The sequence below is a fragment of the Miniopterus schreibersii genome (assembly GCF_964146895.1).
Source record: "Miniopterus schreibersii genome assembly, chromosome: 11".
Lineage (NCBI taxonomy): Eukaryota > Metazoa > Chordata > Mammalia > Chiroptera > Miniopteridae > Miniopterus > Miniopterus schreibersii.
Window position 1 is genome coordinate 13,913,929 of NC_138111.1, and position 23,644 is coordinate 13,937,572.

The window sequence follows — 23,644 nt, forward strand, 5'->3', positions numbered from 1 at the left end:
CAAGGACTACTGGACACTGGCTTGGGACTGATACTAAATCCAGGAGACACAGACTGTCACTGTGCCCCACTATTAGAACAGGCGTTTAGGGAGTCAGGAGATCAATGGAGTGTTAGCGCAGGTCCTTCTCACAGTGGGTCCCCAGTGGTTATTTGCTGTAGTTATCTCCCTGCTTCCAGAACACACACTTGGAATTATTCCTTACCTGGAATACTTAGCAACTGGCAGAATCGCCTTCCTTCCCATTTCTGGTATCCACACTATACATATACCCACCAAATAATAAAATAACACTGTGCAGCATTCTCTCCCGCTAACCAGCTTCCCAGGAAACAAAACAACAAAGCATGCATTCAGGTCGAAGCGTCTAGCAGGGGGCGTAAACCTTAAGATAAACCCACTAAACGACAATCTTGGTTGACACCAGTTCTACGGGCTAATTTTATATTAGAAAATGCTTCCGCACAGGTCTCTGAAGAGTGAAGCCCCCTCTGCACTAAAGTGTATGGTAATGGAAAAATAAACAAAAGGAAAACCCACTTGTGCGGCAGGTGGGCAGGGACCCTTTGGCACTCCTCCCTTAGGTGCGAGGTCTACATTTCCTCCCCTTGGATCTGGGCAGATTCTACCACTGCGTTGACCAACACAAAAAGGCAGGCATGATTCACGCAGTTTATGGATTCGGATCTCAAGAGACCAGCAGCTTCCACTGCCTGTGTCTTGGAAAACTCCCTCTTGGAGCTCTGAGACCGCTGACAAGCAATCTGACCACTCTGCTGGAGTGACCACTTGGAAAGACCCTGGAGAGCGGGGTGGGGATCTGCCCAGTTGAGCCCAGCCTTCTGCCCTCTTTGCGAAGGCACCAGACGTGGGAGTGAAGCTTTTTTGGAACCTCCAGTCCAGCCCTGCTGCCAGCTGAATATCAATGAGTGCCTTCAATCAACTCCATGTGGCGCAGAAGACTTGCCCAGCCAATCCTGGCACAAATTCCCGGCCGATAGATCATGAGCATAATATAATGATTGCTGCTTGAAACCTCTAAGTTTGAGTCAATTTGTTATACAGCAATAGATATTCAAACTACTATATACCATGAGCCACAAAGAAAACTCAGGATATCTCTTCTCCATTCCATTACTACCAAGCTATGTAACTGTACTAGGCAGAATTCTAAAAAAACGGCCGCTCCTTCCCCAGGACTCCAGGCTCTAATCCCCAGGACCTGTAAATACGATATCCCTTCCAGGGTTGTGTCCCCTTATATGGCACAGTGACCTAAAGGCAAGGAGATATCTAAGTGGACCTCACCTTATCAGATGTGTTCCATTAAAAGTAGAGATTTCTCTGGTTGTTGCAGACGGAGAACTGAGAGATCAAGCATGAGAATTACTCACTGCATCTTTGTTCTTTTGAAGATCTAAAGGTACCTGTGCAGGGGCTGGAGAATGGCCTCTAGGAGCTAAGGGTGAGCCTTGGCCAACAACCAGCAAGAAAAAGGTGACCTCAGTCCTACAACCATAAAGCAGTGAATTCTCACAACAACCTGAATGCGCGTGGGAGTGGGTTCTCTGCCGGACCCTCAACGTCTTGATTTCTGCCTGTGAGACATAAGCAGAAGGTTCAGCTACACCACATCCAGGCTCCCAACCCCTGGAAACTATGAGATCCTGAATGTGTGTTTCTTTAAGCCTCGAAATTTGTGGTGATTTGTTGCACAGCAATACAAAATGATATACTTACTCTGGCCAAAATACGCCCCCACTCTGTTCATTTTATTCTTTAATGAAATGAGAGGAATAGGTTATATGATATTTTAGGTTCCCTGAGAGCCATGACATTTTACGATTTTGTAATTTAGGTTATTTAGCCCTCCTGAGCCTCAGATTCCTAAGGCAAGGCATGGACAGGTCCCATCCAGTGCCAATGTTATCTTATCCACTAAATTTCAATCTCTCCGGAAACAGAGATACCCTTTGTCTTAATGCCACTCTGCCACCACCCCTTGCATAATGCCTGGAACTTAGTGGCTGATCACTAAATATGTGTTGAATGGAGCAATGAATGGATGAATGCACGAAGATTCCGTATAAATATTCCTGTGAATAGTCTTTGACAAGAACGAAGGGCTAGCAAAGGGCCAGTCAATAATTTCTGTGAGCCTCAGTCTTCTCACCTGTAAGTGGGGAGACTAACCTTGCTCTGGCTCCCTCACAGGCAATTATAAGGATTAGATAAGCTCACTGATGCGAAAGCCCTTCGCAAACTTTAAAATAACCTGTGCATGAGGTATTTGTCTTAGTAACAGTTTGTTTTTTAAGGTTGGGAACAAGTGGTGTAAATCTATTTCCTAATTACACCAGAAAATGAATGTCGCCCTGCTGTTCCTGTGGCTGCTACTGGTTAGCAGTCATATCCTCTCAGCAGGCTTGCTACCTGCTGGGACACAAAGCCATTAGCATCTATCTGCCCTAGACAAGCTGAAGGATGAGCATCTCTAGTGACAGGAAGGGGAGTCACAACCTGAGGTACCGCATCAGATCACCTGGGTCGCTGCCTCTTAATCTGGTGTAAGTCACTCTTTGCCAAGGCTGTGCACTGAGGAACCCAACCTCTTGAAAAAGCTTCAAAAGAAGCGTTCTCGGCCAAATGAGTTTGCAATACATGCACATCTGACCCCTTCTTCTATTTATTTTTTAATTCAACGTCCCCTAAACTTACTCAGTCATAGACACCCCTACCTCTCCTACATCCCCTCACAATATCCTATAGGTTTCATTTAGGGAAACTCACTTTTGCTTGGTTCCTACCAAGTACATGTACAGTGAGTGAGACCATATTTATGGCAATGAGGGGAATCTTCTAACCCAAGTTAGTGTGGTCCCCAGACCAGCAGCATCACATCACTTAGGGCCAGGACCCATCCCAGGCCTCCTGGATCAAAGCCCTGAGCTGGGGTCCAGCAACCTGTGTTCAGAGAGTCTTCCAGGGGACTGTGGTACCCACTCCAGTTTGAGAACCACGCTATAACCCACAGAGCTGTGGAAGAGCTCATGCCAGCACAGGGAGGAGACACCAAACCCTTTTCCACCCAGAGGAAGAGGGTCCATGGATTCATTGTTTCTATTGTTTTTCCCCCCAGTGGCTATTCAACACCTACAGGATAAGATGCCAACCCCATAGCTAGGTATTCGATCCCTCCAGAGTCCATCACAGCATACCGATTAATCTTAATTCAGTAACAATTAAGGACACTGACACTAAGAGGGAATATTTACTGCCCACGTATGCTAAGAGCTCCATATATATCTTGGGTAGTCCTCCCAATGACTCTGTGGAGGAAGTTCTGCCTTTAGCCTCATTTTACAGCTGAGGGCATGCAGGGCCAGGAGACAGGAAGAACACAGTCCCCAGGATCTACCACCGCATCGTCTGGCTCCAAAGCCCATGGGCCCCATCTTGATTCCTAGGCTCTCTCTGATTCCTGATTTCCCATTTCTGGATGAAATTAATCTCACGTTCAATATTTCATAAGGATATGTTGTTTTCTTAAGTGGAAAACCGTTCTCTCCACCCCAAATTCAAAGCATTATTGTCCCCCAACTCCCATCTCAAATGCGCCCTCACTTCAGTTCAGCAGATGCTGTGTGTCCTTAGGTGCCAGGCACTTAACTTTGGGAGGGGGGTGCACTGGTGAGCAAGAAACAACAGGGTCCCTGTCATCATGGAATTCGTGGTCAAGTGGGGAAAGTCAGGTTAAACAGACAATGGTGAACATGCCACGTGTTAGAAACATGCCAAGCAGGATGCAGTAACAACACACCACAGGGCAGGGCAAACTGGTCCCGTGAGCGGGACAAGCACCCCTAAGAAATGGGGTGTGATATGGAATTTAAGGTGAATAGAAGAATCCAGGCAAAGAGGGAAGGGAATCCTCCAGTCTTCCTGGCAGGAGTGTGGTTCTCTTTTCTCACCTTGTTTCCCTTCAAATTCTGTTTCTCAAGTGGGAAGCACAACAGAATCTGTGTTATGGGGGCGTTGTAAGGATGAAACGAGTGCATGAGGTAAGCACTAAAAACTATCCAGTACCTCATAAATGGTCAATCTATGTTAACTATTATTACATCTTTTTTTTCTTATCGTATGACCTTGTGAAAGTTGGTCCAGTAATAGTGGCAAATTACTAAAAATAAAGCTTCTCTCTCAGGGGAAGTTCCTAACTGACCCCCATATAAGGGACCTGCCACACACCCGACCCCCTGCCTGTCATCAGGTAAATGTGTGTGTGACGATCACAGCACACTTACTATTCATGGCTGGTTCGTCGTGGTTCCTGCAAAGCCCATGTGCTTCTGTTCCCTCCAGGACAAGCTCGCTTACCGAGAGTCAGTTTTGTGTGTTTCAAAACCTGTCCATGTCAGTTCTTTTTGCTATTATTTTATCAAGGAATTCAAAGCAAACCAATCGATGAAATAGGGCCTTTTTCTGTGGAAACTAATTTGAATTCTATGAAGAAATTCTACAAAGAAGTTGCTGAAAAAATTCCCATCCATTTAAATATAGGGGGAGTATCCGAGAAAGACTGGAAGGGTTTATAAAACACTACAAACATTTAGATTGTTTTTTAAGAGTCTTTAAACTACTGCTGCACTCTGGATAAACCAAAGTTGGAAATATTATACAATTATTAGTCAGGTGTATGCAAGGAAGCCAGTAAAATGTCAAATAGAACATACGCACACCCTCCAAAAAGACTTAACCCTATGTGAAAAGGCTGGCCCAGGAATACACATTTGTATGTTTTAAGTTAAAGTAAAATGTGTTTATATATGTGTAGCATGCATACATTTTAGGGTTCCCCATTTTAACGTACGTTTTTAATTAACTGACAAATGACTGGTCTCCAATTTGTCTGATAAGGAGCCTTGCGCTTTGAGTCCTTACTGTATGCTAAAAGTGGCCTATATGTTCTTTTCTTGATTTTCCAAAGGTAGGTACTATTTTTATCTCCACCATGCCAATTAGGAAACTGAAGCTCAGACACCTTAATACAGCGCCAAGGTTACGATGCTGGAGACGGCATCACACATCTTGGCCTGTCAGACTTCTGCCTCTGAACTTAAGTCCCTTACGTGCCATCGCCTCCCTGCTGCTATCTTATGACATTTTGTTGGGCTCACGCTTGAGCCCCTCTAAGGGAAACATCCATTTCTTGGATGAAAGCGTCGTCATCAAACACCTAGGGTCTGCTGCTGCTGCTGCGCCCTTGATTATATTAACATTGGACCTGTTCATTCCTTTACAGCTTATGAAGAGTTTCCACGTACATCATATAACTGACCGGGGGCACGAAACTCCACGGGGCAGCTCCTCTTATTATCCCGATCACACAGATGAGGAAGCAGAAGGCTCAGGTAGGGTTAGAGACTTCGGGAGGTCATGCATCTAATAAGTGGCAGAGCAGGAACTGTCAGTCTAATAAACTAGACCTGACTTCGGTTCAATAAAATAAAGAAGTCACATCCGCCTGCCCCCCTGCTTGTGCCTACGGAGGTGAAATCCAGGGGCAAGCAGGTACAGGGCTCAGAGAGAAGAACCAGAATCGGCACGGGCATTGGGGGTCATCGTAACACAGAGAATGATTATCTTGGTAGGCAGGCTTTCCACAGACACCAATTAAACACTGTGTGGAACAGGAAATGTGTTAAAAGCTGACGGGTTCAGAAGCTATGGCCCCGGGATGGGAGCCTGACGTGGATGCCCCCCCAAGAGATCTCCATCTCAGCGATGCATAATTACACTGTGGTCGGCTAAGGCCTGAACTGCTGGGTCAAGGCCATGTGAACATGGGAAGTAAAAATAAACCGAGAGAGAGAGTCACTGGAAAATGCCAATAATTATACTGCCTGCCCTCAGGTTAAGGCCCCGAGTATCTGCTTTGCCTCCCAGCACGGCCACCTCTACAGAAACCAGGTGAGGGGACATAGGGAGGAACCCTCCAATCACACTGACATCAAGCACCTGCTTGTTGCTAGGGATTTTCTTCATTTCGTTGAATTTAACAGACTCTGAGAAGTATCTATTTTTGCCCTTTTTTCCCCAAGAGGGCACATTTCCCGAAGGAATAGAGTCAGCAAGACGCGCTCCCAGCGTCTGCATGCAGCTCAGTTGAGGGCCATCTCCTAGGTTTGCAGCCAACCCTGCTGTCCAGGCCGTCACATTCTCAGAGCCAGACCTTTAGTCATGGTCTGTTCACAAATTCCCCGAGTGACCTTGAGCAAGTCCCTTAACTCCCACTGGTCTTAGTTTCTTCATTTGTGAATGAGGAAGATCATAGCAACACACACTGTACAGGTGGAAAATCTGTAGGTTATTTATACGGCAATGGGATATAATTTTAAAAGACGTCAACACGCCTTTGGGACCCCATTCCAAGTAGAAAATAATAAACTTGTCCATCCCTTGAACAAAGATTCTGAACAGCTCCTGCGAGCCAACAATCGTGCTAGGGGTGATGGCGACGTTTGGTGGAGAACACGGGGACAGATGCACGCCTGGAGCTGAAGGTCTCACAGGACAGACAGGTGTCAAAAAGTAGATAAACAAAGGAACAGAGGAAACTGGCATTTGGGCTTTGTTTGGGAAATCAGAATGCTAGGGAAGCATATCAAACAGGTCCCGACACAGCCATTCGGTGCAAGGATCACGGCCTTTTGCGCTGAGACCTGAAGGACATGTAGAAGCTGCTACAGTGAAGGAACAGGAGGGCTCCTTCCAGGTGGAGGGAACAGCCTGTGCGGAGCCTGTGGAGGGGGAGGGAGCCTTGAATGCCCAGGGAACCGAAAGGAGTTATATGGCTGATATTATTAAACTGTACACTTGAAACTTATATCATCTTACTAACCAATGTCACCCCAATACATTTAATTTAAAAAAATAGAAAGGAGATTAGTGGAGGTGCAGCTGAGAGAGCCAAGAAAAGGCGTGAAAGCCAACATAAGAGGTAGGCAGGGCCAGATCACGGCTGCCCTGTAGGTCATCTTAAGTTTTCTCTCTGTCTCCTAAGAGCAGTGATCAGTCACCAACAGGTTTTAAGCAGGTGGCGACAAGATAGCATTTGATTCCCAGGTAATAATTCTGACTGCCTCCTGGAACACAGATTGGAAACTGATTAGATTCGGAGACAGTTAAAAGGCCATTGTGTTTTGAGGGAAGAAAGGTCTGAGTTTGAACTACGCTACTCATTAAAATGGACTAATTAGCATCATCTGACGCAATACTGCTCAAAGATCCAATTACTGACCTTGTACCGATATTTAGGAGCTGAACTGTTACTCTTATTCTCTGTGACATTTCTCCTAGAGTTGGGAAGGACTTCAGAGAAAATGAGCCCACTTGTTTCCAAATTGTTTTAGAAAAAAAAAAAGTGTCCCCTTAATTTCCCAAATGAGTTTTAATTCAGAATTTCATAAAGAAAATGGATAAAAGGTGACAGTAAAGGTGAGGGGCGATTGTTCATACTCAACCTGCACCCCGCCCCTTCAGGGCACAGGGCACCGCTATTGCAGCCAGTGTTCTCGAGGGCACCTGCCCCAGGCCATCAAGGACTTAGTCTGGCCCACACAGGGCAGAGCCAGGACTTGAACTCAGGCCCCCTGGCTCAAACCAGTGTCCCCTACAGGATGCTCTGAGGCTAGAAACTGAGGCTTTGAGGACAAGGGCCCTGTTGCTTGTGTCTTTAAATGTCTTTCAGCAGGACTAGGAGACCAGGTGGTCAGTAAATAGTTACAGAATTGCACAGAAGTCAGCTAATTCAGCATCACCCTATTGACTTGGGGTTTTTTCTGTCTCTCCCTTTCTCCCTTCCTTCCCGTCATCTTTTTTCCTCTCTTTCTCCCTCTTCCCTTTCTCCCTCCTTCCTTTCTTCCTTTGCAATGAGAGGTGATTTCCACCATAACACGGTGTTTATTCCAGACAGGTCGTCCATCACCTTGGATCATCTTGCCTTGGACAGAGAAAACAGCACAGAGGATAAAGGAAAGGATCCTGCCTTTTATTTGCTCTAGGATCTTCAGCAAGTCACATAACATCTCTGTTCCTCAATGACCCCATTCATAAAATGGGGTGAGTTAGTGCTATCTGATTAAATGAGGTGAAAGCGCATTAAGTAGTGCCTGGTGCATGGTAAATGTCTTAGAAGTGTTAACTACTAAACGTTGCCTTGGACCTAAACCCAGCCTCATTCTCTTCCTGACAAATTTGGTTTCTAGTTCACTCTGCTTGCATAGCCCCCCTTCCTAGAGCACAGGGTTTACAAATGCTTCCAGACACACCATCTCGGGTTAGACAGACACAGGCCCTCTGAGGCAGGAGGAAGAATGATGCCCATTTTACAGATAAGAAAACCAAGGCTCAGAAAGTCTCAGTGTCAATATAGTAGTGACCAAAGTCAAAGTCTATCTCCCAGTCTTTCCCCCTTTTTAACTGCACCACAAAAGGATCTCCCAGCAGCAAAACAATCCTCAGAAGCCTTCCTTGTGGGTCCCTGCCTTCCCTTGACCTGCCCAACCACAGTGCCAGGGTCTGACACTAAGGCCAGCACCTGCATAGGCTAAAAGAAATCTACCACAACAGTACCCCTAGGATCCCTGCAAATCCTTATACATGATGATCACCCAATAAATATTTGGTTGGGTACTGGATGCCCCATTGGCAGGCATGGTCTGGAAATAGTCTCGCTGCCTTCATCCCAACAAGCTCTGAGCCTTGGGGTAGATGAGTCTTACTTATCTTGGTGCTTCCAGAGCCCACACAGTCAGTTGGCAGGAGAGGCTCACCGCATCGACCTGCCCTGAACCTGGCCTCCTCTCTCTAACTGCGGGGGATGTGCCTGATGTGTCTGCCTGATTCCTGCCTGGGCTTCAGAACTGATTCAGGGCTCAGCAAATTGGGCCATTTTCTGAGTCTCAGCACACCACATTAGAGACTATAAAATTCTAATTCTGCCCCCTCTCATGACCTTGATGAGCTAACCCTGCCTTTGGCATCAACATACACTCAAATCAGGGAACCCAACCAAGCACAGCTGCATCTCCTAGCTGCTGCACACTGCTTAAAGCCTGCACAGCGCTCTGGACCACCAAGCCCACCAATAGAGTCAGCAGGACAATTCCAGTCCTGCCACTTACCTGTCCTGTGACCTTGGACAAGTTAATCATATCTCTGACTCATCAGTGCCCTCATCTATGAAACAAATCTAATAGCATCAGCTTCACAGAGATAGTGTGAGGATTAGATGAAAAAAATATATGCCATCATCATCAACACTCAGATTTACTGAGCATTAAGGTGGGCTAAACAATTTATATGCAAAATATCAGTGCCTGGTAAAAACAGCAATAAGAAAAGTAGCTAACGTGTATTGAGTCTTTTCCGCCTGCCAGACACTGTTCTAAGCACCTCATGTGGGTTACAGCATTTAATCTCCAAAACAGTCTTATGAGGTTGGCAGTATTATTAGTCCCATCTTACAGATGAGAAAAATTGAGGCTCAAAGATGGTAGTAAATTCCCCAGGGTTCCAATGTAAGCAGGTGATGACACTGGGATTTAAACCCAGGACGTCTGGCTCCACAATCTTTACACTTTGCCAGCTCTGTTGCCTGTTACACTAGCTACTCAATAGTGATTGTTACTGCTTTGTATTTGTTATCAGTATTATCATTAATCTTGTTTGCCCTACATATAGGATAGTCACCTCTAGCTCTAGTTACACTCAATTTATCCTTTGGAACATAATCTCCAAAGAAAACTCCCTTTGCTCCCTGTGACCCACACTTCCCAGTATTCGCACCCTCGATTGTGGGCTGGGCTTTTGGCCGACATAACATGGTAGAAGTGATACTCTCTGACTTCCAGAGCTACGTTGTAAGAAGTCTTACGGCTTTCTTTTAGTCTTGGGATGCTTCCATGCTGTAAGAACTCCAGGCCACACGGAGGGCAGGTGTAGGTACTCTGATTGGCAGCCCCATCTGAGCTCCCAGGTATCAGGCAGCATCAATGGCCAGCTCTGGGAATGAGCCCCTTGGAGGTCAAGTTTAGTCAAGACCCAAGATGACTCCAGCACCAACCAACTTGAGAGACCCCCTGGCTGTGTCCAGTCCAGCTACGTCCAGTCCAGTCCAGCTACAAAGCCATGCAAGATGATAATTAAGTGTTGTTTTGAGCCACTAAAGTCTTGGGGAGAACTGTTTAGCATCAATTGATAAGCAAAACACCCCCTTTGCATTCCAGTCCAATAGACAGGTCCCAGCATGCTTGAAACAAACTTCTAATTATCTATATTTGACGTCTCACTGAAGTTTACAGGTAAACATCTCTTTTAAGTAACAATAAAATAATTAATATTTGTTGATCTTGGGCACATTATTTAACTCTCTGTGCCTCAGTTTCCTTATCTTTAAAATAATAATAATAGTAAGACATTAAGAATACCTAGTTCAAGGTTGTAGTGAGCAGATTAGTTAATTCATATAAGATGCATAGAACAGTGCCGGACATATAGAATACATACACTATGTGACAACTCCTCTCCATTTCTTTCCCTCTCTCTCCAACCCCCGCCCTCTTAGTATCTCTCCTGCTTTCTTTAACTGAGTCAGGCACTGCAGGAGGCTTTTTACATTTTAAAATCTTAATTCTCACACTTAACCTGAAGGGAAGTGTTGTTATGTCACATTGCAAATGAGGCAAAGGGCTGACATAAAGCCTCCTGGCTAGGAAATGATGGGGCCAGGACCGAGCCCCAGTCCATGTGCGCCATAGCTCGTTCCCTCTCCCACGCAGCCTCCACGATGCCACCCCCTGGGACCCAAGTAAGCATCCTGTGACACACGTGGTAGTGGCAGCATCTGCTTGGGGACCCATCTCCCACGGAGCCTGGCACACAGACAAACTGTAGCCCAGAAATCAGCTCATTTATAAATCCCAGCTCCCTCAGCTTAGGCGGCCAGAGGTCCCCAGGGTTAGCACCCCGTCTGACACTGCTCTGTGGCAGAGGCACCCCGCCTGCTTGTGTGAGAAGCGCTCATTAGAACCTTCGACTCCGGTGTCAGGAAGCGGCCCCCAGCCAGCACGGAGGGTCAGCCTCAGAGGGACCAGCACACGCCGAGTTTCTGTGCCCTGCACCTCCCAGGACCAGCATTCGATAATCCTTAAATGAACGCAATTGAGTGACTTGCCCAGGTAGAATTCCAGACATCCCCTCTGGGTGAGTGGAGGAGGGAAGCTGTGATTCAGGAACACTTTCTCATCTCGGGAGGAGAGAAAGCAATGCTGCAAGTTCCTTGCTGGAAGGCCCTGGCGGTGGCAGGACATGCCCAGCTATCTACACCTGACAACCTGTGTAAGAAAAGCAACTTATTCTTAGAAGTGGACGTCTGTGCTCAGAGAAGTGAAGTGACTTGCTCAAGGTCACAGAGCCTGCAAATGGTAGGGCATGATCTCAAATTCAGCCCTTGATTATGTCTAGTGTTCTTTCCATCGCCCAATTCTGTCGCTCCTTCTCCCCTCCTAATGCCTGTCTAGCAACCCCCCTGGAGCTCTCCTGAGCCTTCCCTAGACCCGGCACACTCTGGGTGGTCTATGCTCTGAGCCTGCACATTCTTCTCACTTTTAGTAAATGTCTTCTCCGTGTCTCTGGGCCTTTGGACCCTGCACTTCATTCTCTAAGGTGACAACCAGCAAAACTGAACACATATCTGTTGAAAGCCTGGTACTGGTTACCCTTTCCCACTGGATTTGCATCCAGCGTGGTCAGTTCTGGGGGTACATAGTTTCTTCACCCAAAGATCTTATCAAAAACCAGATGGTGCTTACGCTGAATGATGTCTCCCCACAATTCATATGCTCAAGTCCTCATCATGCATACCTCAGAATGAGACTCTATTTAGAGATAGGGTCTTTAGAGTTGTAACTATGTTAAAGTGAGGTCACTGAGGTGAGCCCTAACCCAATAGGACTGGTGTCCTTAAAAGAAGAGGGAATTAGGACATGGACACACACACAGGGATGGCCATGTGAACTCATAGGGAAAGGATGGCCACCTACAAGCCAAAGAGAGGCCTCAGAAGAAAGCAACCCTGCCCACACCTGCATCTCAGACTTCTAGCCTCCAGAGCTGCGAGGAAATAAATATCTGTTGTTTAAACCACTCAATCTGTGGTACTTTACTACAACAGCCCTAGCAAGCTAATATATAGAACCGCTATGGAACATTATTCTGGTTGCTTAAAATGTATTATCTTTCATTTTCCCTTCCTCAGTCAGATGGATCAGACAGAACACAGAGGCTGCAAGTTCATGGCATAGTCAGGAAACAGTGAGAAACCCACTGCATCGGAGCAGCCGGAACCAAAGGAGAGAAGTCAGAGGCGATCAGAACACTGTAGGGCTGGGCCACGCAAGGCCTCGCTTGCCACCTCCAAATGCATCACCTGCATTGTATTTCCCCCTACAGCAGGCAAATGCAAGCCAGCACCAGGTCCGAGGCTGCAGGGGAGGCGGCACTTACCTCTCTCTAGGCAGCTGGTGGTTGGGATTGTGGCGACAGCGGACACTGAGGCCAAAGAGCTTGCGGGCGGTGCGTTGGATCTTCTGCCGCTGGGCCTCCATGGAGCTCTGCAGGAGCTTGTAGCGGTTCTGCAGGTCCCAGTCGTTGCCCCAGTGCTGATGGATGCTCCCGATGGTCAGGAAGTGGTTGCTGGGTAGACGCTTCATAAACGATTTAAACTCATCTAGAGGGAGACAAAGGCCAGGAGAGAAGGGCTGAGCACGACAGCCCCATCCGAGGCCACCCGCCTACCAAGAAAGCAGGCCTGCAAGTAAAACTAACTTGCTAGAGGCCCACAGGACATGGCTCTAGCCTGCTCCGCTCCCAGGAGGGATGCAGAGGCCACTGTGTCTCCATGAAGGTTCTGTTACAGGAGTGAGCCTGCATCCTGCTGAAGACAGGGCTTCCCAAACTTCTGTCGTCTGAATGCCAACTGGATAGCAATATTCACGAATCACTGTGTTTATGATTACTCAGAATCAATGAAACCCAATTTTTATCCAATTCTACACAGACAACCACGGTCACGTGCCTTCAGTAGATGGGAGCTGTAAAATAGTGTGATGAAAACAATGTTAATCAATTCCACCCAATACTGTTCCCTGCTGTATGACCCAAGCCCCGTACCTGCTCTCACTCTGAAACGTGGAGAGGTACCGAGCAGTCGATAGGTGTTAAAGGCAATTTTGCACCAACTGAAACATGCTCTTTGATGTGATCTTCAGGTTTGACAGAGAACTGAAATGGATCAACCTCCCCACTGTGTGATCCAGCCGTACGGGAAGTTGTGTGCACATGCCATCTTCCATCACGTCCCATTTTGGAAAACTCCAGCTTAAAAGACGGGGGCAGACTCCTGAGTCTCTTGGGGGGAGGCTTCTGCCTCTGGGATGCTGAGTTTCCGATTGTCAGCATGTGCTACGACTTGACACAGACTTAGAAATTATCTGGGTCAGCTCGCTCGTTCTATGTAGAGGGACACTGAAGCGCACAGTAAGGAAATGACTTTCTGAAGGTAGAAGAGCCCAGGAGTGCCAAGAGGCAGGGCCAAAACCAGAGCTGTTGTTTTCCCATCTAATTCCTACAGGCCCACCCCATCCATGCCCCCCTTCAACTACTGGGAAATTAAAGACTTAAGAGGTTAATCATTTTGCAGGTAAAAAGGTAAAATGATTAGATTATACATATAATAAACTACATATGTAGATCTATCTTGAGCCTGATATTTTCACTTTATGTTATAAAACCTACATGGAAATTTCAGGTACATTAGGCATTCATTTTATTAAAAGAAATGCTTACAAAGCTCTCGATAAGCACTAGGCTCAGTCTTAAACACCTAACACATATAAGTGATTTTATAGCAAACCTGTGAAGTGGGTACTTTTAATGCCCCCTTTTACAGAAACTAGGGCACAGAGAAGTTAATTCATTTGCCAAGGTCACACAGCCAGTAATGACAGAATTAGAACTCCGGACTCGCTCCGAATCCGATGCTCTTACTTAGCATGTTATACTTACTCTCAACACAAAAAGAGGATCGGGGGAGAAACAAAAAAATAAAAGGTGCCAGAAACACACGTACAGGAAAAGTGCCTCTGCCTCCTGGAGAACTCAGTCACCTCGTTCCGGACAGTCAGACATGCATGCCTGCAACCTGCATCTTGCCCACCAACAGCTGCGTGACCACTCTTCTCTCAATGCTTCCGTTTCCCCGTCTGTCACCAGGTATAACAGCATCTAATTCAAAGGCTGAGAGGGTGACCTAGGATCTCATCTGCCTAAATTGTTTCAGAAATACAGAAAGTGCTCAGCGGATGGAAAGGATAACGCAGGGCTGCGCTGATGGACAGTTGGGTGGGCAGGCTGCAGGCAGGGCACCGGGCTCGACGCTGCTCTGGCCAGCCCTACACTGCTCCCTGGAAGACACGCAGCTCATCCTGTAGGCGGCTCTGTTGGCCTCGAAGGCCTTTCAATGAACCCGAATTGGGGTCAGATAAGAAAACATAATTTAAAAGTTAAAAATTATTTACTTTCTTGACTACAAGTGGAAGGGTTCCCTCCCAAGGAGGATACTCAGACCCCCATTTGTGTGTGTGAGCTCGGTCCTGTTTGACCACCAACACTCCGGGGCCAACGAGGAACCAATCGATGGCTTTGACCTTTGGTTGGCTGTGAATCCCTCCAAATTCCCTGGTGCTGAGTCATTAGGGTCTCGAGCTCCAAACGAGGAGGAAAGTGCACATGCACAAGGATGGCTTTATCTTAATGGGTGAAACGTTTCAAAGGGGTAAGCACAGGGTGCCTAGAGTAAATGTGTGCGCTCATGGGGGAAAGCACGGCACTAATAATGTCCACCGACTATCCAGCTGACTCTGCAGCATCTGAGCTTTCTGTGTTCCCGCACCCACGCGCCCGCTCCAAGTAGTTTCTTTTCCTTGGTAATAAGGATTACATGCTAACGACCTTACTACTCGTGCACATGGCTTATGTTCTCTGCTTTTTAGCAAGGAAGAATCTCTTTGCAAAAGCATTTTATCAAATGCTTCTTTTGTTCGAGGCCAAATAATCATCACAATACATTTCATCCTGCACCTCTCTCTCTGGTGCACTCCCAGGATGGCCAATGGACTAATGGGTGCAGGTACATAAGGCAGCCACAGCTCCACTGGAGCCGCGTGACCTTTTAAGAGCAGAATCACTGATGGCGTCGTGAGCACTCAGGGCTGGCTGGGGACTCACAGTTCATGGCAGCCAGTGGTTTCAAATATAGCTCAACAGAGCTTAGCTTTTATCTGTGGTACACAGTGGCTCCAAGGTATGATTTTGTTTGATCAAAGGGCTTCTTGGCTACATATTTAAATAAATTCAAAAATTAAACGCATAAACATGTCCTCTCATTTATCAGATGAGGGAGCTGAGGACTGGGGGGTAAAGTAGAATTAATAAGGTACAAAAGCTGCTGTGAGCACTGGGTCTGGAATCAGGGATTCCATTACCGACTCTGCCATTTACTATGTAACCCTGGGGAAGGCACTGGGTCTTGGCACCCTCCCTGCTCTACAATACAGGAACATCATTACTTACTTTAATGCAGTTCTCGCAATAGATTTGAGGAATATAAAGTTGTTTTTAAAACAGTAATGCTCTCTGTATATGTCCATTTATTTAACAGATATCTGAGCACATATTCGATGACATTATTTGGCATCTCTTCAAGGAAGTCTCAAGGATTCTCAAGCTTTTCATGTCCAAAACTGAATACACAGTTTTCTTTCCCAAACTTGCAGGGTGTTCTAGCTCAGTGAATGGTACCAACATCCATCAAAGTGTCTGACAAACATACCTAAAAGGAGTTCTGGGATCTCATCTCACCCTTCCTTCCTCAAGTCCTGCTAATTCTCCCTTGTAAATAGCTCAGCGCCCCTGCACATTTCCCATTGTTACTCCCCAGCCCTAGCCCACATCCCAGGCATCTCTCAGGCACCTGGTGGTGGCCTCCCACTGGACGGCCTGCCACCCTCTCATCTCCGGCCCCCAGTCAGACACGTGGACTCTGCTCTTCCTCAGGGTGGCCTCCCCCACTCCTGACCATGCCAACCTCTGGCTCTACGTGGTTTGCTCACAGCAGCTTCTCATTCGTCACACGGATATGATTAAAATGTCAATTACTGGCATGGTTGTATGATTCATGCCTGGCTTTCCTATTAATCAGGAGCCAGCTTTGCACCTCAGCCACTTTACGGCCTCAGGTGACTGACTGTCCTCCCCTAACCGTGAAAAGCAGGAAATAGCTTAAGTTACCTGAGCAGTGACTTCTAGCTTTGACAGTTTGTGAATTCTTTGGATATCTATCAATACCTACATTAGATGTATATCTACATAGACATGCTTACACACACGTGTGTGTCTGTTTATTTAGGCAGATAGACAGACACACAGACTCGGGAATTAGTACAAATACCCTCAGCTCTCCCTTCTAACCAGAGGTGTCCTATGTGCTATGTGGCATCACGCTCTCTGTCTTCTGGGTACAAAAGAGACGATACATCACAGGACCACAAACCTGATTACACTGTTCATTATTTCATTCAGTGGAGATGTACCGAGTGCCCACCCCATGGCAGCTGCTGGACCTTGCCCTGGACTCTCCACCATGAAAGGGTAGGGGAAGCGCTGAGTTAGCCCTCACAGCAGCCCTCCTCCCAGTTAGTCAGCTTTCTTTTCTAGACTTGGCTCAGGGCCACTCGTGCAGCAGAACTAAGGCAGGCTCTCTACCTGAGTTCTCCAGGTCCTTGTAGGCCTCGGCCCAGGACTTGGCCATGTTGGCCAGCGTGTACTCCATGATCTGGATGTCGGTGATGGGGCAGTTGCACTGCGGGAACTCCTCGGCGCACTGGCACCGGCACTGGCTGTTCTGGCACACGTACTCGCCCTCCCCGTTGCACATGATGTAGCTCAGGGCCGACTGGACGAATTTCTCTTGCAGATACGGAGGGAAGATGATCTGCAGCCCTGTTCGAGAATAGCAAGAAGGGGAAACAGAAAGGTTACAAAAAGGTGTTTCATTCACAGCTTCGAAAGGTGACGCGTGGGATCCTGAAGCTGCTAGCTCTCTCCCTGTGTATTGTAACCAAAATATCTCAGAGCCGCCTAGATCCAGACAGGGCACGCTCGGCGGGGCCTCCGGGTGCATTGCCTCTGCTTACACTTCTCAGGTCATGACCTTGGCCGTCTCTGAAATGCATACTCTATTCCGCTCTTCTAGGACTGAGGTCTGGTATAGACCCTTTCCATTCGGAGAGGATAAGCCCTCACTGAAAGCAGAAGGTTACTGTTTCTGTTTTCTTCTAATTTCCTTCATTTCTTTCCTTTTTTCCTTTCTTCAAATATTTATGAGCCCTATTGATGAAGCACAAGTCCTGAGCTAGGCACCAGGTCTATAGAGATAAAGAAGACACTATCCCAGCCCTTGGGGAGTTTACAACACAATCAGCAGGGACAGACACAGACACACATCATCCTAACGCGGCCTTATAGACCTGAATGAAGCAGAGACGGCCTGTGATGCACCCGGCAGCCCAAGCCTGCAAACGACACCACCTGGAGAGCAGGGACACCTTTGTAGAGGAGATGGTATGGGGCTGGGTGAAAAGTGAGTGAGAGATCATCGTGTAAAGAGAACAGGAAGCACATTCTGAAGAGAGGAACAGCAAGAACAAAGACATCATGAACCTGGGAAGGAAATGAATTTGGATGGGGGGTGCCTGCTGTAGAACAGGTTTTAGAGAGGAGCAGATGCTAGAATGCAAAGAGCTTAGTTATATACTGAGCAATTTGAACTGCATTCTGTGGATAATGGGGATACTCCGTTAAATTATATGAAGAGTGATATAGTTTCATAAGACCACTGTATCATAAAAAATAAAGTATCAGTGGAGAAAGATATTAGATGGAATTCATTTACTCTTCCTGGTTCTCAAAATGAAGCCCAAGCCCACCGAGGGGAAGTGACTAGCCCATGGTTGGTTATAGGATGAGTGCTCTGGACCACATCTCATGATCTTTCCTCTATACTTGGCTCATCAGTCCTAGTCCTCAGAGCCAGTGATGGAGAAGGGTTGATCTGGGCATGAGCACTACTCCTGTACCCTTGAAATGTCAGCACAGCAGGCAATTGCCGCTGGTGACCAGATGGAAGGACAGCTCTGGGCTAAATTAGCTCATTAACGCACTTTCACCTGGGATATTCCCTCCACCTCATTTGGAGCTGGTAACAGTTTTAGCCATCAAGGCATATGAGCCTAATGGTTTTACTACCCACTGTGCAAAAGAGGACTGTTATTCGAATTAAATTTTTTCATCACTCATGCTTCAGGGACACCCCCCTACCCTGCTCGTCAGGGATCTGCATTTCTCTCTCTCTTTACTTCACAGTTGTGTTTCTATATTTTTATCTTTCCCTCTCTTGCCTTCAAATTATTTTTAAAAGATGAAGCTCCATCATTTCAACTTGTCTTCAGATGGCATCTCAAAAAGACTCTCTGAGAGGAGCGTTGTGGGAATGAAGCTCATGCCTCCAGCAAGCCGTATGGTAGGAAACCATAATAAGGTCATTAAAAACTGGGCATCACTGGAGCCAGGCTCCTCTCCTTACTACCGAGTCATCCTCAAGCAAGTTATTCCACCTCTCTAAGGCTCCACTTTCTTTTCTATAAAATGGGAATACGTTTAGTTCCTACATCAGAAGGTCTGTTGAGAAGACTAAGTGAAAGAAATCCTGCAAAATGTCTAGAACAATTCCTGGCACATAGCAAGCAAACAGTAAATGTTAACGGTTCCTATTTTTGATGATGATGGTGATGATGTTTCTCCTCTGATTAAAGTTTTTGAAGGTTTCAGCAGAATCTACAGAATAAATGAACAATAGCTGCGGGTATTTAGTCAGGAGGAGATAACGCTCAGAAGGCAGTCTTTAGCTATTTGGAGAGATTTCACAAGAAGCAGGGTTTAGAATTCCATGTCTGTTGAACAGGCCACGGTGGGAGGGCTCTTCACGAAGGTGGACGCTATGTGAAGATGGGTGGAAGGTGTGCTACCAGGTGGAGCTGCGCAGCTTGGGCAGCAGGCCCCTGGAGGCCTGGTGAGGCCCACGCCGAGGTCCACATGAGTTTGAGTGATGCTGGGAAGGGCTTACTGTACAGCGTTATAATACAGACACCAAAAGGTGGGCAAAATAAGTCCAGTTAAGCAGGAAAGTTCCTTCTAAACCAGGTCTACAATTCTTTCTGAGTATGCATTATTGAGTCATTTTATCTGTATCACAATTTTCACTTCCAAAGCAAAATTTATTTTTAGCTGATCCCAATCCCCTCTAGGCATCTGAGTCTATGGATTGGGGTTAAGTTTCCGTTGCTTAAAGGAACTCTACGCGCAGCCCTAGTTTTCTAGCTTGCTCATCGCTTTCTTTCTGCCTTTTGTAGGGGATAAAGTATTCTATTCTTGGTCCCAGCCCAAAAGGAATTTGGGGAGAGCATTTTTAGAAAACTGCGTCAAATCATTTCTCCGTTTGGCAAGGATACAAAGGGCAATATTACCTACCCCACTTAATGCAACTGAACACAGATGAAGTTTGGGGTTGGGGGGGGGTTTCTGGGAGCAGCTGAAACACAAAACTGGCTGCTCTTTTAAAAATGGAAACTCAGAACATGTGAGCTGTCTCTGAGGCAGAATCTCCTGGGCAAATTTGAAAGAAAATAATGAAGACATAGCAATTAAAAAGCACTTTTCTGCAAAATGTCATTACCGTTTAAAGTTACATAACCATTTCTACAGCAGCAGCAGCGGAGGTTCACACAGCAGTCACCGACACAGTCGTCTCCCGGTGACCTGTGTCCAACAAAGAGGCCCATTGCTGACCCCCTAGATTGGCGCCCAAATCCTGCAGGCCTCAATGGGAGTCGTAAATAATTCAGAGGGGGATTTGGCCTCTAGAACCAGTGTTTGAAAGATATACAGCTGCTGGCTGGGTTGGAATATTCTGTCCCCACAGTTCTCAAAGACACACACACACACACACGGAAAGGAAAACTGAGAAAACGGGAGAGAGAGAGAGAAAGGCCACCATTATTGCCAAGCATATAAATTTTGCTTCACAAAACCCAGGAAGGCAAGAGTTGAGAGTTTCATTTGAACACCAATTCACCCACGCTGAACATATGGAATATTTTCCCCTCAATCTCATTATACTTTGGAAAAAAAAAATCTTGTTATACTTTAAAATGGAACGTCTCAGTGTTCCGCAGAGCGGGCGGGCAGTGTGGATGCGGGAACACCCACGCCGTCTTCTCTTTTCCTCTTTGCCCCATTTTCCTCAGTCCTTCCTCCCACCTCACGTTCAACACAGACATCTCACAATATTTTTTGTATTTTTCACACAATCCAAGATAAGATTTCCCCTGCTCTCCGGCACACAGTGGAATAGCTTTATTTCCTTGCCTCCCCCCTTCCTCCGATCTCCTAATATTCTCTTCTTTATTCAGAGCACGCCGGCCATCCTGCCCCTTTGCAGCCCCTCCATGTGCCAGTCATGTCTTTCCAATAGTTTTTGCACTTGTCCTTCCCCGAGCCTAGGACATTCTTTTCCCAGATCTCTGCAAGGCTGCCTTGCTTTGTCCTGGCCCCGGACCTTCCCAGACCACCCAAGTTAAAATGTCTCTTCTAGTTTCTTCATAGCCTCCGTTACTTATTGAAATTACCCATTCATTTGTTCTCATGTTTATTTTTCCACACACCCCCCCCATTCGAGAGTGGACTTTAGGGGGCAGGGCCCTGCCTGTCCACTACAGATCTGAGTGTAAATTAAAGCCAAGCCCAGGGTGGGCTCCATGAACTCATTTGTTGAGTGCAAAAAACTATCGTCTTTTTTATCCCAATGGAAAACATCTTGCCCCATTAGATTTAGAAGATGTTAGAATTGAAAAGTTAGGTGCCCTGCCCAAAGCTCCCCAACTAAAGTAACAGACTGTGGACACAAACCCAGGAATTCCAATCGAGTTGTGAAACATGTGAGGTGAGACTGGAGACAAAGTCCTGGCCTAGGGTAGCTCCGGCCCAGAGTGGCCTCTAAACTCAGGTTTCCTGCCTATGAAGTAAGTCTGAATAATCACTTTCCAGGGCCGTTATGAGGAGCAAATGGGGGGAGAAAGGGCATAAACACCACTTAAGCAAGAACCTGGCTGTCATGGGCTGAATGTTTGCATCACCCCCCAAATTCATATGTTGGAACCCCAATGTGATAGTATTAGGAGGTGGAGCCTGTGGAAGGTGATTAGGTCATGAGGGTGGGGCCTCCATGAGAGGATTAGTGCCTTTATAAGAAGGGGAAGAGAAAAGAAAGCTCTCTACCTCCCTGCATCCTTCTGTTTCTCCTTCCTTCCTTCCTTCCTTCCTTCCTTCCTTCCTTCCTTCCTTCCTTCCTTCCTTCCTTCCTTCCTTCCTTCCCCCTCCCTCCCTCCCTCCCTCCCTCCCTCCCTCCCTCCCTCCCTCCCTCCCTCCCTCCCTCCCTCTTTCCTTCCCTTCTTTCACCCCTTCCTTCCATTGTTCCTATTTTACTTCTGTACCTCTCTCTTCCCTTCTTTCCACACATATTTCTTAATCCCTACTATGTGCCAGGCACCCTGCCACGGATACCAGGGTGAATAAGGCAGACAGCTCCCTGCCTTTGCAGACCTCACAGTGCAGGAAGGAGGCAGATGTGTAACCAGCTGCTTGGATGCAGTGAGACCAGGGCTCTCCCGAAGCACAAGACTGCTCGGGAAAGAAGGGGAAGAGCACCTAACCCAGGATGGAGCAGGGGTGGCCAAGAGGCTCTCCCAGAGGGAGAGGCATTTAGGAGGGGACTCGATGGATTAACAGGCATAAGGGGATGAAGGAGTCACACGTAGAGTCATCTACAGAATGAAAACACCGTGGGCAAAGGTCTCAGGCGGCAGAACTTCCAACTGAGACCCGGTTTAGCCATCGCCCTCCTTTCTGACAAAGGTTCAACATTTTTTGTTTGTTTGCTTGCTTCCAAGTTGCCTAGAGAAGAGAAGACAGAGTTCTGGTGCCTCACAGATCACAGCTCTGAAAGGAAGAATGACAGAGCAGAGGCCTGGCAGCTCATTAGAGGAATAGCACTTCCTACAGCAACAGAAGTCAAGGATCCTTGTTCCTTAAAGGCAGGGAGTATCCCTGAGATTCAGGAAAAAAAAAACAACAAAGAAGAAAAAAAGGAGGGTTTGCTGTGCCGTTGAATTTCAACCATTTGGGGGTGTTAAAGTAACAAGAACCTTCAGGGACACCCTACATCGGACCCCTGGAGACCTTCAATAACACTGCCAATACTACCACTATCTAAAGCAAGCGCCTGGTTTAGGCGACTGTACTCAGTGAGGCTGGAGAACATTTAATATCTGGAAAAGAAAACTCAACCGACGAAAGCGAAAGGTGCCCCTACGATCTGGAGATTGCAGTCCAGCCTTCCCCTCCGACCATGATCCTGCTCTTTTGCTCATAAGGAACTCAGCCTCTTCCTCCATCCTTCAACAAGCAGGGCATGGGGAGCTGTGGAAGGAGATGCTTCCTACCTTCTAAGGACACAGGGGGGCTGCTTAGAGATTCAAAACTAAAACACAGAATCCAAAAATAATAGACAAAGAACTTAATTGGTAATTAAAACATAAAAGGTGGCATCATGTCCAGTCCATCGCAGCAGACCGTGTTTAATAAATAAATCTCACATATTGACTGTCAGTGATCTGTTATGAAGATGAAAGAGAATAAGCCTGGAGACAGTAATTATGGAAGACTTTGTGATGTGTGTGGGATGTGGGGGGAGTCCTGAAACACGAGCATGGCCTTGAATAGGTAAAGGGCAGCCACTGTGTTCCATGCAGAGGGTGTACTGTGAGCAAAGATTAATGTGTGAACACCTGGGATCAATCTAAGTCTTGTTCAAGGCAAGGGCCATATATCTTCCTGGTGTGTTTGTTTTTTAGCTTTGTTTTATTTTAGTCTACAATGCTAATTGCTTAACATAGTACTATTTTTGATGGATTCCCTTTTTTCTGACCGATTTCATTAAATATTAAAGGCATGATCTCGTACGGCGCTAAGAGGAAGAGAGAAAATACAGGTTAGGTTCTATTTTGGTTGAATATAAATATTTTCCTATCCTGTTCTTGCATTAGAATGTGGCCCCCTGTAGATACCTCTGAGCCCTACGGGAGTCGGAGCTGTTACCTTGTACCCGCTAAGTTCTGCTTGTCAAATTCTGTCTATTTCTGAAAAGCACGAGGTGGGGAGAACAACCAGGACTGCACCTTTTGCAAAAAGTCATCCTGATCCCCTTCCTTGTGAAAGCCTAGGGATTTCAGACTGGCAGATAGAGGACTTTATGACTCCAACAGCCATTCTGAACTCCAGCGTAATGAAGGCATGCAGGTCAATTACCCATCTGTTTGTGTTTCTATTGCTGTGAATTACGGTATCCATC

At 46.7% G+C, this 23,644-nt stretch overlaps 1 protein-coding gene across 1 annotated transcript in view; it reads right to left on the reverse strand.

The window, feature by feature from the left end:
* BRINP1 (BMP/retinoic acid inducible neural specific 1) overlaps nt 1-23,644 on the reverse strand; it is a 145,629-nt gene that overhangs the window by 11,548 nt on the left and 110,437 nt on the right. The window contains exons 6-7 of the mRNA XM_081151561.1: nt 16,885-17,121; nt 12,568-12,790 (exon numbers count right to left, since the gene is read on the reverse strand). Coding sequence (XP_081007687.1) covers nt 12,568-12,790; nt 16,885-17,121 — 460 coding nt within the window. The remainder of the gene's footprint in view (nt 1-12,567; nt 12,791-16,884; nt 17,122-23,644) is intronic.